At 40.3% G+C, this 20,653-nt stretch overlaps 1 protein-coding gene, 1 non-coding gene and 1 pseudogene across 2 annotated transcripts in view; 2 read left to right on the top strand and 1 right to left on the bottom strand.

Annotated features, from left to right (window-relative positions):
• Nucleotides 1-2,601: 2,601 nt before the first annotated feature.
• The window catches only part of APMAP (adipocyte plasma membrane associated protein), a 33,204-nt gene continuing 15,152 nt past the window's right edge, over nt 2,602-20,653 (bottom strand). The window contains 8 exon segments of the mRNA XM_011378009.2: nt 2,602-3,398; nt 8,680-8,872; nt 9,339-9,408; nt 9,411-9,472; nt 10,053-10,227; nt 11,607-11,738; nt 13,018-13,054; nt 13,057-13,118. Of these exon segments, the coding sequence (XP_011376311.2) occupies nt 3,189-3,398; nt 8,680-8,872; nt 9,339-9,408; nt 9,411-9,472; nt 10,053-10,227; nt 11,607-11,738; nt 13,018-13,054; nt 13,057-13,118 (941 nt within the window). The 3' untranslated portion in view covers nt 2,602-3,188.
• On the top strand, nt 13,556-13,659 carry LOC111730682. Its single transcript, XR_002776784.1, has one exon. It is a non-coding gene; the product is annotated as a U6 spliceosomal RNA (small nuclear RNA).
• LOC105304077 lies at nt 14,757-16,019 on the top strand (annotated as a pseudogene).

Below are 20,653 nucleotides of genomic sequence, written 5' to 3'. Positions count from 1 at the left end.
TTCTGGTCATTTAATTCAGGGACAGTGGTAGCAACTATGTCACAAGACATTTAATCTACCCTATGATTCTGAAGGCCCCTGAAGGCAATCTTTTCATAAAGATGGACGAGTTCACCCAGGCTGTTGACTTCATAAGTCAACAAGACGGCAAGAACACCAACACCAGAAGTGTGAGCCAGACTGGCCTGGGGGCCTTCATGATTTATGCAAGATGGTGTAGCAAATGAAGGGAAGACCACAGACTCTGAGCTCCCAGACAGTCCTCATTTACATTTAAATATGGACCAGAGTCCATCCAGGCCAGGCCTGTCCTTAAAATAACATAGGCCTCCAGACGCTCCCCCACCCCAACACTGCCCTTATATTCAGCATCGGAAATGAGAATGCATACGCAGCTGTGGGGGAGAGCAGCTTCACAACACCCTTGCTTGGAACTGCATATGAAATCTCCCCCATACCACTTTGGCTAACCTTGGCTAACCTTCTCTCCTAGGAGAGAAGAAAACCCCTCAAATCCCAATCTCAAAACTCTCAGGTTTGAATATGAACCTGTATTGGCCAAAACATCATTTAGGGCAATGTATTTATCCCCCTCCTATAAGGTAAACAGAGAGAAGTCTTAGAACTAAGGCAAAACAGCCACCACCAAAGCCCATGGTTATGTGCTCCCAACCTCAGGTTTCTGCAAATCTTCCCTCCATGGGACCTCTGGGATTGAATTCCAGGTGGAAAGGGGCTCTACTTTATAAGACATTCACCATCTATCATCCCCAGTCCCAATCTGTTTTACATATTGTACCTCACAGAAGTAAATGCTTGTCTTTAAATAAGTCTTAAACTCACCATGGTGATGCCAGAAGGAAAGGGGCTGGGTAGTGAGCCACTGTGAGGCCACCTTGATTTTTAGAAGCCAGCAGCTGGCACACCTCTGACTCTCACAGAGATGCATCCACTAACAAAACCACTGTAAACATTTTGCTCCAGCTGCCTGGAGAGCAGGCCCTGCAGGCACTATGTGCACTCGACTATGCCGGCTCCACTTTTTTCATCATCATAACTCTGTTAAAGAGATTGTTCTCTTCAGATTCACACACCAAAGCCCCACCTGATAGAAGGAACTACCAGAGCCCTGAGGTGGATTCAAACAGGTAAAACCAAACACCCATGTGAAGATGGTGTACCTTACTACAAGTACGAGATGTCAAACAGTGATGACCTGACGTCTTGTATTGCCAACCCAATTCCACCTGTCTTTGAAAACTCATTAGCTTTACTCTGACTCAGAGGGAAGTTGTTTCATCACCTAATGTTGTCACTGAGAAAATGTAAAGTATTCATGATTCTAAGACATACCAAAACTATGACCAAAAAGAAGCACTTTCTCAAACTTGGACAAACCACCAAAATCATTGAAATTCTAAGACGGTCCTGGCCTTAGTGTTTTAGAGCAGTGGTCCCCAACCTTTTTGGAATGGTTGCAGAAATGTCATAAAACCAGGCCAGCGAGAAACCAAGTATCACTCGGAGAGTTGGAGAATTCAGGTTTATTACACTGGTGGTCCCAGAGGAACTAGGGAAGTTCCTTCCTCTGAAGGTCTGGGCCCTGAGCTCAGGGGTAACCTTACTTTTATAGGGCTTATCTGCAATACATCTGTTATCTAGACAGAACAAGCAAAGGGGATACATCTGTTATCTAGACGGAACAAGCAAAGGGGAGGGCGAGTCTTCAGTTGATTTCGAGATTACTCTGCCCTTCGACCTATGCAGCAAGCATGTCTATAGAATCAGAACAAAAAGCTAATTACAAGGTTAGCCATTTGAGTGGAAAATTCCTCCTCAGAACCAGGGACTGGTACTCCTATGAGAATATAATGCCTGATGATCTGAGGTAGAGCTGAAGTGGTGATGCTAGTCCACTGCTCACCTCCTGCTGTGTGGCCCAGTAACAGGCCACGAACCAGTACCAATCCACAGCCCACGGGTTGCGGACACCTGTTCTTAAGCTTTTCCCTAGCAATGCTCCTCCATACCTTTTCACCAGCTGCACACAGACTCAGGGATTCAGCTATACTGCCCCCTGCTCCAGATGTCCACCCAGCCTAGCCCCTCTTGAGGTTGCAGATGGGCCCAGGCTATCCACTGTCCACGAGAACCACCTGTGAAACAAAACCACACTGATGCCCAGCCTACCCCAGAGACATGGTCATCCCAAAAAACTCTGACGTGCAGCCAAGATCTGACCCTTGGGCTGGGCGATAGCCACCACAGAGCCAGGTCCTTGCAACACCACCCTGCCTCTTCCTTATCTCCCAGATTCCCCAGAAGATTCCACAGTCACAGCACAGGTCCTGGCTCAGCTGTATGTGGGCTATGACACTGGGCAAGTCATTTCTCCACCAGCCTCTGCTCCTATTTGTAAACCAGGCCACATCTCCTTGCATCAGTAAAAGGTCAGAGTATGTGAAAACACTTTCAAAACCATCGACCACTCTGTAAGTGTGTGTTGATAAAAAAAAATCTCAAAATGGGACCGCTGTCCTATAAAAGTCAATAACTGAATCCTGATACAGTTTTTATAATATATAATAAAGAAGCACACAGTGAATGAACCACTTGATTTAATTCTAAAAACATGTTAGTAACTCACATTAAAGCAAATCCATTCTGTTTACAACAAAAGCATATCACATTTTTAAACCTAATAAGACTATATATGTATCTCACCATAGCAAATTATCAAATAAAACACCCTTCTGTGCCCCTTCCCTAAGGTAGGCATTATCCCATTTTACAATAATGACACTGAGGCTGGCAAGACAGAACCAGTAGCTAAAACAATGCCCTGGACAGCTCATCCACTGCTCTACCCATCGAACCCTGAGGCCTGCTGAAAGTGCATGGTGCCTCCTAAGTCCTAGATAGTACTGTACTTAGAAAGGATTTTTAAAGAGAAAATGGCTTTACTCAACTTATCTTCCCAATAGCAGATGTTATGCTTCCCTCTAAATGCAAAGTCACACCCAGGTGAGGGCTGTCCCACAGGGGCCTGCACAACCGCAGGGTCACATCATACTTCCAAGAATGAGTTCAGGTGGGATGGCCTGTGTCCATGGTACCTTCTGGACCAGGTGTGGTATCCAGTGTAGCAACTCCTGGTCCAACTGTGATCAGAGCTGTGATCAGGGCCACTAAACAGACTGAAGGTTGAGTCTGCAGAGAAAGGGGGCCCTGAAAGAGCCCACATATAGGTGCCCATCATGCTCGTGCACTTCGCTGATGTAGGTGGCCACCTGCCCATCGGGATTGTGCAGGCTTCTCCAGAAGGCTCCACTGTCGCTGAGTTTTAGGACGAGTCTATAACGTGGCACAAACTTCATTACCATCTCCAGACTAAACAGCTGGAAGGGAAGCACAGTAAGAGGAGAGTTTACCTTCTAAGAGAAGGATGTAATTAGATCTGATCTGTTAAAAACAAGACAACAGGCACACAGTAAAGTCACCGATGATAACCCATGTCACCAAACCAAGATTTAACTCAGTTACACTTTGGACTCTCCCAGAAATGGAATATTAACCAGTTAATCAGGAATCACCTTATCAGTTAGGCTATCTGCCTGCCAGAACATCGCTGTCCCTTAAAGGAAAGTGACCTTACAATAACCAACCTGTTTTTTACCTAGTATGACCTCCTTGTTCCCATTCCCTTCTGCCTACAAAAGTCTTTCATTTTTGTACAGCTCCTTGGAGCTCCTTTCTACCTGTAAGACTACATTATATCCAGTTCATGAATCAATGGGAAAAAAAAGCCAATAAGCTCTTTAAAATTTACTCAGTTGAATTTTATTTTTTAACAGACTTCGAAGTCCCTCACCATCTAGTAAGGGCCCAGCTCCTCCAGTGACAGGAAGGCCACATAGGACAGAACCAGGTTAAACCAGCTCCACTCCCAGAATCAGGCATGTCTCACAGCAGGTCACCCCCACCCCACACCCTGTGTAGTCAGGCCAAAGAGCTCCTTGCCTCTTGCATGCAAAGACGCAAGGCTAACCCAGAACAAGGACAGCAGCTGTCCAACAGCCCTCATGTGATGTCCATCAGACCCGCAATGTAGGCACACCTCTGGATGACCCGGCTCAACATAAAGAAGCAGAAATCACATCTGAGGAAGATACGACATGAAGCCAAGGCCTAGCGTGACATTAACCCCAGAATGTGGGGATAAAACTAGCACGGACCAACCAGAATAAATCCCAAACCCTCTGATTAGATTTAAAATATTTCAAATGTGCGAGATCTGAGAGAGGTTCATGTTAAAATAAAAAAAAAAACAACCCTAGGTATGTTAAAAGAACATGTCTTTGCCCTAAGAGACATGACAATGGCTCTCGGTTCTCCTTGCACCCAGCATAGAAATCAAACATGCCCATGCTGAACAGGCACCCTCTAGGAGCCTAGCCCCTAGTTCAGCTGGACCAAGAGACACAAACGGCTACTGAAGGATTTTAAGGAGTAAAAAACCCAAACAGATGGTGAGACATGTAATTTCTGGCACAGCAAAAGGACACCTGGTAGGAAATGATGACAAAGGATACCACTACATGAGACCAACGAATGAAAATTAATAGGCAGATTTCTACCTTTTAAAATAAGGGGAAATAGCCAATTACAAATGTCCAACAAATAATGTCTCCTAGTCACTGAAAATGTTCAAACTGACATACAAGTTGACTGTGTTTTAGAAGGTTCTATAGAGATTGATCAAAGTTGCATTATAACTCAAAATATTCCATAAGGCTTCTCACAACCCATGAAATGCCATCTCCCTGCAGCCACAGGATCTTCCCCTCTCTGTTCTTTCCATCTTATCACTAAGAGATCTCATCCCCTCTTATTAGTTTAACTAGCCACTTTCCCAGAAAGCTCTCAAATCTCCACCTCTATTTCTCATGCCCAGTGCTAAATTCCTCACTGCCCAAGACCTACCTCTACCTAGACTTTCTAACAGATCTTCAAACTCAACAGACTCCCCAGCTCAGGAGAAAGGGCCCCTGACACCAGCTGCTGACACCAGGAACTCGGCCCTCACACTTAATCCCTCCAACAACATGAGCAGGGTACCATGGGGTCTTGTCATCTGCTCCACATGTACTGCCCCCACCCTGGGCTCTGCCCACCACCTCTCCTGGCCACCTCCACACAGGCTCCCCAAGCCAGTGGAGCCCTGCTACAGGCTGTTCTCCACACAGTAGCTGCAGTTATCTTTTTAAAACATTCTTTGTAGTACATTACTCCCCTCCCGAACGATTCGGTCAAGCAGCAGCTTGTAGGGCTGAGCAGGGTACGTCTGTGCAGAGGGTGAGGGAACTACAGCGGCCCAGACCAGAGAGTCAGTCTGAGCAGGGTGAGGGAGAGCCCACGCTGGGAGAAGGGAAAAGGCAGTGGCACGAAGGATGGCATCAGAGTTCAAGCAGGCTGAGACAGTGTCCCCGCAGTGGGGTAGCCTGGCACAGGCTGTCAGAGCCCAGACAAAATGAGAAGGGTTTTTACCTGGGAGACAGCTTGTGTAAGTATCAGAACACTTGATGGGAAAGACTGGCCCCTGCCCATGGCCAGGAGGAGAGAGAAGGCCCAGAGTGGGTGCTAGAGCCCTAGCAGGGGCCATGTGATAAGGGACAGTGACTACAGATTGGTGACCTTTGGAGAAACTGATCAAATAGATATGAAGAATAATGAGATTCAGGTTTTTTGATATTAAAGAAGGGAAGTACAAATACAGAAAGGAAGAAAACTAGAATAAATCCTGTGGTATTGAACTGGAAGTAGAGATAGGAGCATTACTTATGCTCCTATGTAAATATAAATGTAAATTTATATTTACATAGGAGCATAAGTAAATAAATATATGATATTTATTTTCAATGTAAATAAATATATGATAAATAAATGTAGGTATAAACATGTGTGTACATTGTATACATGTATGCATATATGTTTCAATGTAAATAAATATATGATAAATAAATGTAGGTATAAACATGTGTGTACATTGTATACATGTATGCATATATGACTACAATCCCCACTCCGTCCACTGAGAGGACCTGGTTTGAGCAATGACACCCCAAAGCAATGTGCACACTTAGCACCACATCTCCTCTGAAGGAACCAGGGCTCCTTGGGGAAGTGGTTGCTTCCAGAGCTGAGGTGGGGATAGTACAAGATAAGCCTGAACATGTGGCATCAGGAAGTGAGGAACCACTCCAAGATTGATAGGGACATGTCCAAAGGTCAAGGAGCCACACTGAAGGGGCTCCCACTGGCCACAGTTGGACAATTTGAGCATTAAAATAAACAATAATAGCAATGAATTATATAACCCATTGAATAAAATAGGCAATCATGAGACCATATTGATATTTACTTAGTTATAAAGTACCTCGCACAAAATATTCACAATTACAAATGGAAAGAGTGACTTCACAGTAGAGAAGCCTGACATTCACCACTGAATCTGGTGATGAATACCTGCTGCCAGCATGGTACAAGGTGACATCACACCCCTCCTGACAGGACATACTGAGAACCCAACTTCACTTCTGTGGTCTCCCTGCCAGAGATGATAACCTGAATCTACCCATGAGAAACACCTGACAACCCAAATAGAGAGGCATCTTGCAACGTGACTAATCTGTAATCCTCCAACAGGTCAAGATTGAGTTGTTCCTGACTGAAGGTGAATAGAGATGTGCTAACTAGGACCGCACCTGATCCTAGGCTGAATCTTCTGTTATAAAGGACATCACTGGGGCGACTGGCACAATCTGAATGGGGTGTATGGGTTGGACAGTCACACTTATCCATGTGAATTTCCTGTCTGGACAAGTGGTCGTGAGGGAGAATATCCTTGTTGTAGGAAACACACTAAAGTATTTGAGGATGATGGGGCATCAGGACAGCAATTTACTTGCAGATAGCTTGGGGGAAAAATTTCTTTCTATCCTTCTTACCACTTTTCTAAGTCTGATATTGTCTCAAAACTAAAAAGAAAAGAATCCTCAATGACCTCAATCACATTTTGAATAAAATCTAATCTACAAGACTTGTGGTCCTCACCCACTTCTCCCACCTGCTCTCTGTCTGCCATATCCCAGGTCACACACAGATGCTGAGCTCTCTCCTGCCCCAGGGATGCCTTCCATGTTCCCCATCACTGGGAACACATCCCGCCACTCCAGCTCTGTCTCACACTTAGTCTCAGCTCTCTAACCACTTATTCATTCAACAGTAACTTTCACTGTGTGCCAGACACTATTCTCCATACTAAGGATGAAGGAGTAAACTAAGCAGAAAAAAAATACCTGCTCTGATGTAGCACACATTTTATCGGGGGAGACAGACAAACACCTGCTACCAACAGATCATATCCTTACTGTAGAAAAACCAACAGGTACAGAAACTGAACATTAACCACACTTGGCTAAGGCATTATGTGTATATTCTCATTAAATTTTTCAGCACCTAATGAAATGCTATTATTCTTCCCACCTGACAGATGGAAAAATGAGGCAGAGAGACCAGGTCATCTGCACAGGGTCTCACGGTTGGTCTGGCCGTCTTCAAAACCCTTCTCCTTGCCTGCCCTATCATTCTTCCTCCTTCTAAGGTTCCAGTGGAAATAGATGTTGGCTCAGGAGCCAAGAAGATAAAGAGGAGAACTGTGTTATTTCTGAACAGATGGGGGTTTTCCACAGTGACCTACTGAATTCAGAACAACACAGAGGCCATGGGCCAGCCTGCCTATGCATGCAGCCCCTCACCAGGGCCCAGACACAGGGCATGGCACTGTATAGACTCAGTAACTGCAGCCCGGTAACTGCTAGGACTTTAAGTTACAAATACTTCAATATCTATTCAAATATTCACTATCAACTTCAAGTATCTATTCAGCCTATAAAATGGAGTTTTTTTGAAAATAAGATTTCTATATGACAGAAGCGACAGTATCAGCAAGTTACTCATCCCAGTGTAAAACATGCTGAGTTACATTCAGGGCTTTTCATGGAAGTCACTGGGAAAAGGGTAGGATGATGAACATTTAAAGGTTGTATTGAAGGGTCTGTGGCTGGTCACTGGTGCAGGTAAATGATTCTTTTATTTAATGGAAAAGAATTTAGTGTATAAAGATGTCAAAGATGGATGACTGATGGGAAGTTCTGAGAAGGCTGAAAGGAGCAGAGTGGGATGGGGACCCAAGGTAAAGGGGTTTATCTGTGTGTGGCCACAGCAAGACGCACCTGATAACCATTTGAGGAAAAGCAGTGTCATCTCCTGGCAGAGAGGGGAGGGACAGATCGTAGGGTATGGAGGAGAAGGGAGAAAGTCTGAAAAAGCCATCAAAGTCTGAAAGAATGAGGTTGACAGGCAGAGTAGAAGCCCTGAAAGGTCAGAATGGTGAGGGCAATGATAAAAACACACAGACCAGGAAACCAGAAGAAAAAACTCAAAGGGTCTCAATATTTAAGTTTACACGTTAGGCTGAAGAATAAAAGCTGTTTTAAAGAAGTCACTAAAAGTATTAAATATTATAAGCAGAACTAGAATTTTTAGAGCTAAAAAAGGTCAAAAGGGATAATTAGATCCATCTTCATTTTGGTTTCTGGAATGACAGTTTTCAGTTACCTTAAAAATCGTTCTTTTAATACAAGGTCTCTCGAATAAGAAATCCAACATTGAAAACCCAGGGCTGGAGCGAATAACTGCCATGCTGACCCAGTACCCCCCAGAGCTGCTGGGCCAGATGCTGTCTGGGAATCCAGGCAAGTTCTCCACAAACAGGTCAACCCCTTCCTTCATCAGGCCAGACCCGTAGAATCTGAAAAATTCACCAAAGTAGGCATGAGCAGCAGTCCCCCAATTTAAGAAAAAATTTTAGTTAAGCACGAAATTGGTCTTGGTTCTATTAAGTTTATGGAAACAACTGTAAACATGTCTATCATGAACACGGCACAGCTCCTGAAAGAGGCACCCAGGGGTCCTAGGCCCCTAGGCCCCTAGACGCAGTTTTGGGGAGGAGAAGGAGCAAGCCAAGACCCACTGGTAGGAAAAGGGACCTGGGATGCACAGTCAGCATTAAATTAAGACTCTCCCAGACTGCAACACTCAAGTAGGCTGAAAAATGAGAGAATGAAAACGCATCTTTGAGTATGACTTTTACCGTTGTTACACAAAGGAGAAGGTGCCCTGCCACATCTCAGATTCTGTCAATAGACATCTCCATACCCATTCTGGGAATAAAGAGCACTAGAGAAAATTGACAGCTCAGCAGATGCCACATACACCTTGTTATCCTTGCCATGGTCATCTCTGCCACCAGGATGAAGTCCTCTCCAGGAGAAAGCTGTGCTCCTTTGGGAATCACAACTGGTCCAGTAAAACCTTCACTTCCTTGGCCTCACTATCATACTCTAGCAGGCTGTGGGTGCCAACAGCAAAGGATCACGCAAGGAGGGTCCACGGCCCCCACGCTGGGTTGGAATCTTGCTCCCCCTCTGGGCCGGGGCCTATGGAGGGAGACTCAGCCTCTCACTGGAGTGACAGGCCCCTGGTGGTCCTCTGCTCAGATCTTGTTCCAGGCTGGCCCCTGGGCACCCTTCCCCATCAATGGCAGCCCTAGGCATCCTTTTACAGACAACCCCCACTTAGCTCTCTCATTGACCCGGGAGCCACCATGGCTCCAGCCTCACAGGAGTCCCCCTTTAGAGAGACAGTCTGAAACCCAGGCCTGCCTGAAGGTCTCTCCCAGACTGCCTAGGCCACATCCTCACATGAACCGGCCTATTTTTATTTCATTTCATCAAAGGGTAAGTAAGATCATCTTGCTCTGTTTTGTTGCGTCTATCACCTGTTTCCAAAGAAACCATTAATATTTCTGAAATGCTGAAATATTATACTCAGAAACATTCTAACAATTCCTAGAAGTAATCAGCTCTGCTGAAGCTACCCTGCCTGAGTGATGATCTCACTGAGCACAAGATCTGAAATACATACTCAACCGCCCACCATCCGTTCCCTCCATAACCAGAAGCAGATCATCTCATCTTTGCCATTTACTGCTAGAATCCGTAAAATAAATCTTCCTTCCAACCCGAGTTATTGTAAGATCGTTCACAAAGGACATTTTCCTCCCCTCAATGAGTGTGTCAGAGGACAGCAACAGTTTCACTTCACCTGAAGTAGCAAAGAAGAAAAGGAAGGATAGGAAGAAGGAAGGGAGGAAAGAAGGGTAAGAGTTTTGCTTTCATTCTAAGAACCTGTATCTCAATAATTTCAAAATATTAATTAGCCTGATTTTAAAAAGAAAAACTAAAATGAGCTTCTCCATTCATATGTCAGATTTATTCCTTCTTATAGTAAAATACAGTGTTTTCCTTTCTTTCACCTTTTAGCTGATGAATTTTTTTAAACCAATTTTTTTAATGAATTTTTGCTTTCATTAAAGCAAAATCCTTCCTCTAAGGATGAAGAATTTTCTTTTATGGAGACCAATGACTTAAAAATCTATCAAGAGTCTTAGTAAAAGGCAATCTTCTGTTTTGAGAGAAATATAACATGTTATACTCATCTGCTTTTAAATAAAGAAAGAAGAGTAGTAGTAAGTTTTTTAAATAGTAGAATGAACATTTATTGTTAAGCTCTTTCCATGTATAATATCATTTAAATCCTCACAATCCCACAAAGCAGGCAATTACATTATCTCTATTTCATGGATGAGGAAAGTGTGCACAGAAAGGCTAGGTAACTTGCATCATCACACAGCCAGCCAATGATACAGATAGGCTATCCAGGCAGTCAGTCTTTGGTGCTTAAGCCCAGGGCCCCATGCACCAACCATGATAATAAACTCTTCCATAGCATGACCCTCTCCTGCTGAAGCACATACAGCAAATGTTATACCACTGGTCAAGGTGACATCATGACCAGTCGGAAGAGAAGAATAGGAGGAAGAGATGGAGAAAGATGAAAAAGAAAAAAAAGAGACAAAGGGAAAGGAAAAAAGAGAAGACTGAGAGGTAGAAAACATGACGTAAAAAGACAATGAAAAATAAAGATGGAAGAAGGAGGTATACGTCCTCAAAATAAGTCCTCTTGAGACCTGTGGCTAAAGCACAAATGCCAGAGAAAATTAAAGTAGTGACCAAGTGCAGTCATGAGTAGGGATTTATATGGTACTTATACTAGCTGATATATGTAGGCAATGCTTTCAGTACTATTCTATAAGAAAATATTAGTTCAATACAAATTCTATTAAATCTATTTATGTATTGAACAAATTCTATTAAATCTACTTATGTACATATTATTTAAAGGGACATTTTCCTTTTAAATCATCACAGAAGGACAAGGTCGGGCCTGGTTAGTACTTAGATGGAGACCACCTAGGAAGACCAGGTGCTGTAGGCATAAAAAATAAAAAATAAGGATTGTAAGCTGACAAGGTCCTTGCAATCTGTGAGGTCAATCAAGGGTTGCCTTGCCTAAAAAAAAAATAAAAAATAAAATAACAAAAATAAATAAATAAAATAAAATAAATCATCATAGAAGGAAACAAGATATTGTCACATACGTCCAGGGATTTACTTCGAATAGTCCCTTGTATGTGTCAGCTACATAAAGGGTCCCGTTGGGCACTGCCCGGATGCCCATGGGTCTCCCACACGTAGGCTCATTGCCTCCGGTTTCTAGGGAAAGAAACAGACAGGAATTGGTGGCTGGTGCAAGATTCTGCCTGTGCGCCCCTATCAGTGTTTAAGCACCTCATTCCTCTCTTCTTAAATATGCATAGTACTACAGAGAATAAAAAAGACCATGGCATTGGAGGCAGACCTCGCCACCCAGTATTCTGTGGTAATGCATATTCACTGCAGGGTGCACGCTGTGGAGGTCTTTATTGCAGGGTGCCTGCTGTGCGGTGCTTACTGCAGGGTGCTCACTCCAGATGTGACTACCATGGGATGCTTACTCCAGGGTGCTTACTGCAGGGTGCCCACTGTGGGGTGCTTACTCTAGGATACTCACTGTAGGAATCCTTACTGCAGGGAGATTACTGTAGGGGCACCCACTGTGGGGTGCTTATTACAGGGGTGCGTACTGTAGGGTGCTTAGTGTGGAGTACCTGCTGTGGGATGCTTACTGCAGAGTGTTCACTGCAGAAGTGCTTACGGCAGGAGTGCCTGCTGCAGTATGCTTACTATAGGGCACTTACAACCAAATATGGAGTGGAAAAAGGCAGGTTAAAGAACCAAATGCATAGCATTATTCCATTACATATAATAGTATGTATGAGCATCCATGAACAGAAAGATATCTGAAAACTTATTCATTAAAATGCTAATCTGAGAAGACTGGAGTGATTTTTTTCTTCTTTGTACCTTTGTGTTGTTTGCATTTCACAATGAAAATGTATCATTTTTATAAAAACATTCTAGCTATTAAAATATGATAACTAATAAAAAGTCTGGACTACCAGTGTTTCAACAGTGAGATTCTTCTACTCCAGTTTTCTAAAATTAGAGTGACTTCAGGATATTTTCACTTTGATTAACAATACTAAAATTTCTGAGAAGCTAATGTAGGAAACACATTTAAGCATCCAAGTAATGACAAAGCCAACTGCTTTGCTATAGCAACACTCAAACGCCATCTATTAATCTTCTCCAAGTTACCTCAGAAGTGAACAAGGGCCTTTGCAGAATGGCAATTGGTGGGGCCCGAGAAGTAACCAGCAGGTGCCGTGGCCACTGCCTAGCTGGGAAATTGCGATGCAAGGTGAAAACCAGGCATCGTGAGGTCCAGGGACCAGCAACAAATGAAGAGCATGTGGTAACAACTAAGTCAAGCTCTCTGCCAGGTGGTCAGGGCTCTTTTTCTCCAAGGGTGAACCTAATTTACACAAGGCCATTTGGCTCCTTTCTGAATGAATGGAAGAGATGTATGTCGGGGGGACTGTTGCTGACTTACTGCACGGGCCTGACCCCAACCAATCGCATGATGGTCTGCCTCTATTTCACCATTTTCAGATTTTATGACCTGGCCATCTGCTGTACCAGTAAACATCACATCTGTTTAAAAAAAAAAAAAAAGAAAGAAAAAGAAATAAGCATGTTACTGGGTTAGCCTAAGAACTGTGTTTATACCACCTTCTTCTACAACAGAGGTGGCTTGTTGGTGTTTTCCATCTCCAGAGAGAAAATGGCAGTTCTGAAGATGAAGAAGTGATGCTGAGAACAAAAAGTCATTGAAATGTGTAGCGATAAAACCATGGGGGCCTAGGGCATCAGCATGTGGCCTTGAACCTGACACCAGAACAAGAGTGGAGCAGACACTAGTCAGTGACAAAACCATTAGGATTTTCTACTCTCTGAAGAGCATAAGCTTTTGGGCTGGCACTCGGGGGCATGTGTTCACATCTGCCTCACAGACTGATCACATGAGGCTGATCATATCCAACTAAAAGAACTGCTAGGAGGTCCCTCGGGATAAAATTAAAGCATGTTAAGTGCTCACTTCAACAGCACATATACTAAAATTGGAAAAATACAGAGATTAACATGGCCACTACACAAGGATGACATGCAAATTCATAAAGCATTACATATTTTTAAAATGTATGTTACAGGCTCTAGGGCAACCACAAAAAAATGCTTTTAAAAAAGTGTAACTGATATGCTAAGGAGAGAAAATGGAATTGTATAAAACTACAAAAGGCAGAAAGAAAATGGAAGACAAAATTAAGAACAAAATACAAGGGCAATGAATAGAAAACAGTAATAAATATAGTAGATATTAATCCAAATGTATCAATTATTACCTTAAACATCAATGGTCTCAATACACCAATTAAAAGACAGAGACTTTTAAAAGTCAGAGCAGATCAAAAGAAAAAAAAGAAGACCCGATTATATGTTGTCTACAGGAAACTCACTTTAAATATAAAGACACATAAATTAAATATAAAGGAACAGGGAAAGATATATCATGTTAACACTAAACAAAAGAAAGCTAGAAAAGCTATATTAATTTCAGACAGGGCTAACTTCAGAGCCAGGAAAGTTATCAAGGATAAAAAAGGACATAACATAATGATACAGGGTCAGTTCTCCAAGAAGACATCCTTACTTCGTATAGGCCTAATAACGAATAGTCAAAATACAAGAGGTAAAACTGACAGGACCACAAGGAGAAACAGATAAATCTGCTATTAGTGTTGGAGACTTCAGAACCCCTCCATCAGAAATGGACAGGTCCTACTGACAGAAAATCCATAATGACATAGTTGAACTTAACAGCACCATGGATCAACTGGATATAATTGACATCTATCAATTATATCATCCAAACACACTAGAATATATACATTCTTCTCAAGCTTACATGGAACATTCACCAAGATAGAACATCTTCTGGGCAATAAAACACACTTTAACAAGTTTAAAAGAATAGAAATTATATAATGTCTGCTCTCAGACCACAATGGAATATAAATAAACTAAGAATCAACAAGAGAAAGACAGCTAGAAAAATCCCAAAATACTTAGAGATTAAATAACACACATTTCTAAATAACACAAGGGTCAAAGAAGAAATCTCAAAAAAAACTTAAAAAATATTTTGAACTAGAAGGAGTCGCGGCTGCCTGAGCTGCACACAACAACACGCTTCTTCCTGCTGCCCCACACCAGCTAGGCCCGCTCACCTGCTGTCAAAAATGGTGAAAAAAAATCACTTACTATGATGTTTTGGGGGTCAAACCCAATGCCGCCCAGGAAGAACTGAAAAAGGCTTACAAGAAACTAGACTTGAATTATCACCCTAATAAGAATACAAATGAAGCAAGGAAATTTAAACAGATCTCTCAAGTTTATGAAGTGTTCTCTGATGCAAAGAAAAGGGAATTATATGACAAAGGAGAACAGTCATAAAGAAGGTGGAGCAGATGGTGGTTTTGGCTCCCACATGGACACCTTTGATATGTTTTTTGGAGGAGGAGGAGGAAGAATGCAGAGAAAGGAGAGGTAAATATGTTGTGCATCAGCTTTCAGTAATCTTAGAAAAATTATATAATGGTGCAACAAGAAAACTAGCTCTACAAAAATTTGTGACAAATGTAAAGGCCAAGGTGGTAAGAAAGGAGCAGTACAATGCTGTCCTAATTGTCAAGGTACTGGGATGCAAATCAGAATTCATCAGATAGGACCCAGAATGGTTCAGCAAATTCAGTCTATGTGCATGGAGTGCCGGTGCCATGAGAAACAGATCAGACCTAAAGACAGATGTAAAAACTACAATGGAAAGAAGATAGTTTGAGATAAGAAGATTCTAGAAGTTCATATGGACAAAGGCATGAAAGATGGCCAGAAGATAACATTCCATGGTGAAAGAGACCAAGAACCAGGACTTGAGCGCAGAGATATTACCATAGTTTTAGATCAGAAAGACCATGCTGTTTTTACTTGACAAGAAGATCTTTTCATGTGTATGGACACAGAGCTGGCTGAAGCATTGTGTGGCCTCCAAAAGTCAATATCTACTCTTGACAACCAAACCATAGTCATCACCTCTCATCCAGGTCAGATTGTCAAGCATGTAGATATCAAGTGTATGCTAAATGAAGGCATGCCATTTATTATAGAGCAAATGAAAAGGGTTGCCTAATCATCAAATTTAAGGCAAACTTTCCTAAGAATGACTTTCTTTCTCCTGCTAAACTCTCTTTGCTTGAAAACCTCCTACCTGAAAGGAAGGAAGTAGAAGAGACTGATGAAATGGATCAGGTAGAACTGATGAATTTTGATCTAAGTCAAGAAAGACAGCACCATTACAATGGAGAAGCACATGAGTATGACGAACATCATGCTAGGGGTGGTGTTCAGGGTCAGACTTCTTAATGGAGCCAGTGAATGACACTCACTTTTGGCATTTTATATGCAGTAGTGAATGAGCAAAAGACTATAACCATAATATGTTCACTACCTGCTATTGTTTTTTGTTTTAATATTTATAGTAGTGTTTTAAAAGTTAAATGAAGAATAAACTCAAATATAAAAGCTCAAAAAGAAACATTTTAAACTAAATAAAAATTAAAAAAAAACAACTTATCAAAATTTGTAGGATGTAGCAAAAGCAGTGCTTTGAGAAAAATTTTCAGCATCAAATGCATATATTAGAACCAACCATCTAAGCTATCAAGAAACTAGAAAAAGTGAAAATTAAATCCAAGGTTTGCAGAAGAAAGAAACAATAAAAATTAGAACATATATCAGTGAAATTGAAAATAGGAAATCAATAAAGATAATCAACAAAACTAAAAGCTAGTTCTTTGAAAAGAACAATACTGACAATCATCTAGCCAAAAAAGCAGATGCAAATTACTAATTTCAGAAATGAAAAAGGGAACATCACTATAGACCCAATGGACATTAAAAAGATAATAAAGGAATACTATGAACGATTCTATGACCACAAATTTGATCACCTGGATGAAATGGACCAATTCCTTGAAAGACCATCTGCCAAAACTCACGTAAAAAGAAAGAGACAATTTGAATAGGCCTAATGAAAAAATGAATCAATTAATAACCTTCCAAAACAGAAAACACCAGGCTAAGATAGGTTCACTGGTGAATACTAGCAAACATTTAGGAAGAAATGATAGCAATTCTCTACAATCTCTTTCGGAAGACAAAAGCAGAAGGAATACTTCTTAACTCATTCTATGAAGCCAGCATTGCCCTAATACCAAAACCAGACAAAGTCATTATAAGAAAACTATGAACCAACATCTCTCATGAACAAAGATACAAAATTCTTTAAGAAAATATTGACAAATTGAACCCAACGATGATGTATAAAAAGAATTATACACCCAACCAAGTGGTATTTATCCCAAGTATACAAGGTTAGTTCAGCATATGAAAATCAATTAAGTAATCCACAATATCAACAGGCTAAAGAAAAATCACATGACCATATCAAGAGATGCAGAAAAAGCATTTTACAAAATCCAACAGCCATTCATAATCAAACTTTCAGTAAATTAGGAATAGAGGGAAATGTCCTCAACTTGACAAAGAACATCTATAAAAAAAAAAAAATCTAGAGCTAATATCATACTTAATGATGACAAAATAGAAACTTTCCCATGGAGATCAGGAATAAGGCAAAGTTGTCCCCTCTCACCACTCCTTTACAATATTGTACTAGAAATCTTAGCTAATTCAATAAGACAAGAAAAGCTATACTGATTGGGAAGAAATAAAATCATCTTTGTTCGCAGATGAAATGATTGCCTATGTAGAAAATCCAAAAGAATCAATAACAACAAAAAACCTATTATAGCAAGGTTGCATGATATACAAAAGTCAATTGCTTTCCTATACACAAGCAATGAACAAGTAAAATTTGCAATTAAAAACAGAACACCAATTACATTAGCATCCAAAAGAATGAAATATTGAGGTCCAAATATAACAAAATATGTACAAGACCTAAATGAGAAAAACTATAAAACTTTGATAAAGATCAAAGAACTAAGTAAATGGAAAAATAACCCATATTTATAGGTATGAAGATTCAATACTGTCAAGATGTCATTCTTCCCAATTTGCTTTATAGATTCAAAGCAATCCCAATCAAAATCCCAGCAAGTTATTTTAGATATCCACAAACTGATTCTAATTTTTATATGGAAAAACAAAAAATCCAGAATAGCCAATACAATCCTAAAAAACAAAGAGGGAGCACTGTCACTACTTGACTTCAAGACTTATTACAAAGCTACAGTAATCAAGATAGTGTGGTAGTGGCAAAAGAATAGATAAAAAGATCAGTGTTTTGGAGGGGGGGGCTTGTTTTTTTTTTTTCTCATTAAACTTTTTTTTCATGGGGTCTCAAAATGCTGTGACCTACATAAATATAGTCAACTGATATTTGATAAAGGAGTAAAGGCAATACAATAGAGCAAAGATAGTCTTTTCTGCAAATAGTGCTAGAAAAATTGAACACCCACATGCAAAAAGAAAAAATGAATCTAGACACAGACCTTACACTCTTCACAAAAATTAACTCAAAATGAATCACAGACTTAAATGTAAAATGAAAAACTATAGAACTCCCAGAGATAACACAGGAGGAGATAACTATTTGACCTTGGGTGTGGTAATGATGTTTTAGATACAATTGTAAAGGTACAATCCACGAAAAAAGAACTGATAAGCTGGACTTCATTAAAATTAAAAACTTCTGCTCTATAAAGACACTGTCAAAAGAATAAGAAGACAAGCCTCAGATGGGAAGAAAATATTTGCAGAAAACACATCTGATAAAGGACTGTTACCTATAATATGCAAAGAACTCTTAAAACTCAACAATAAAAAAATGAACAGTCTGATTTTTAAAAGGGCCACAAGACTTAAATAGATACCTCATCAAAGAAGAAATAAGCATATGAAAAGATATTCAACGTCATATACCATTAAGGAACTACAAATTAAAACAATGAGAAACCACTACACGCCTTTTAGAATGGCCAAAATCTGGAACATTGACAACACCAAATGCTGGTGAGAATGTAGAGCAATAGGAACTCTCATCTATTGCTGGTGTGAACGTAAAATTATACAGCCATTTTAGAAGAGAGTTTGGTGGTTTCTTACAAAAAGAAATATACCCCTATCATAAGATCCAGCAAATTGTGCTCCTTGGTATTTGCCCAAATGAGTTGAAAACATGTCCATACAAAAATCTGTGTGTGACTATTTATAACAGCTTTATTAATTATTGCCAAAACTTGGAAACAACCAAGATGTCCTTCAATCAGTGAACAGATAAACTGTAGTACATCCAGACAATGGACTATTATTCAGGAATAAAAAGGGAAGAGCTATGAAGGCATGAAAAGACATGGAGAAACCTTAAAGGCGTATTACTAAGTAAAAGAAGCCAATTTGAAAAGGCTACATGCTGTATGATTCCAACTATATAAAATTCTGGAAAAGGCAAAACTACGGAAGCAGTAAAAAGATTAGTGGTTGCCAAGGGTTGAGGGGAGAAAGGGATAAATAGGCAGCACACAGAGGATTGTTAGGACAGTGAAACTGCTCAGCATGATACTAAAACAATGGACGCATTTCATTATACATTTGTTCAAACCCATAGAATGTAAAACACCATTAGTGAACCCCAATATAAACTATGGAATTTGGGTGATGATGACATCTCAGTTGAAACAAATGTACTGTCTGGTGTGGGATTTCCCATATACCCCCTATCTCCACACATGCACAGGAGGCTGTGCATATGTGGAGATAGGGGGTATATGGGAAATCTCTGTCTATTTTTAGAATAAAAATAAAGTCTAAAAATAAAGTCTATTTTTAAATAAATTAAAGCCTGTTAATTGATTACTCGAGTACCTGGTGCCTCCCTCTACTGTTAGCAACATGCTGGCCATCCAAATGACAACTTCCAAATGAGGCAACACCTGCAGGAGCTAACTAGATAGGTCCTGACTGTGTGTCTAACGAGAAATGTCATCAAGAATATAACCAGCTTTTATACACCAATGATGAACTTGCAGAAAGAGAAATTAAGAAAACAATCTCATTTACAATTGCATCAAAAACTATAAAATACCTGCGAATCAAATTAACCAAGCAAGTAAAAGACCTATTCTCAGAAAATTATAAGTCATTGAAAAAAAGAAATTGAAGAAGATACAAATAAATGGAAGCATATACCGTACTCATGAGTAGGAAGAAACAACATCATTAAAATGGCCGTACTACCCAAAGCAATCTATAGATTCAATGCAATCCCTATCAAAATGCTAATGACATTTTTCAGAGAGATAGAACAAATAATCCTAAAATTTATATGGAACTATAAAAGATTCCAAATAGCCATGGCAATCTTGAGAAAGAAGAACAAAGTTAGAGGTATCACACTACCTGATATCAAACTATACTATAAGTCTATAGTAATCAAAACAGCATAGTACCGGCATAAAAACAGATACATTGATCAATGGAACAGAATAGAGGACCTAGAAATAAATCCACACTTATACACTCACTTAATATATGACAAAGGAGGTAAGAATATACAATGGGGTAAAGAAAGTTTTCAATAAATGGTGTTGGGAAAATTGGACATATATATGCAAAAAAAAAAAGAAGCTAGACAACCTTCTTACATTGTATACAAGAACAGACTCAAAATGGATTAAAGACTTAAATGTAAGACAAGAAACGATAAAAATTCTAAAAGAAAACATAGGCAGTAAACTCTCTGATATTACTAACAGGAATTTCTTTCTCGCTATATCTGCCAGGCAAGGGAAACAAAAGAAAAAATAAACAAATGGGACTACATCAAACTAAAAAGTTTTTGTACAGCAAAGGAAACCATCAACAAACCAAAAAGACTGATTGGGAGAAAATATTCACAAATGATACATCTGATAAGGGGTCAATATCAAAAATATATAAAGAACTCATTCAACTCAACAAAAAAACAAACAATCCAATTAAAAAATGGGCAAAAGATATGAATAGATCCTTCTTCAAAGAGGAAATACAGATGGCTAATAGACATATGA

The sequence above is a fragment of the Pteropus vampyrus genome, unplaced genomic scaffold (assembly GCF_000151845.1).
Source record: "Pteropus vampyrus isolate Shadow unplaced genomic scaffold, Pvam_2.0 Scaffold327, whole genome shotgun sequence".
Taxonomy (NCBI): Eukaryota; Metazoa; Chordata; class Mammalia; order Chiroptera; family Pteropodidae; genus Pteropus; species Pteropus vampyrus.
Note: the sequence above shows the minus strand (reverse complement) of the source record. Positions and strands in the feature narration are given on the sequence as shown.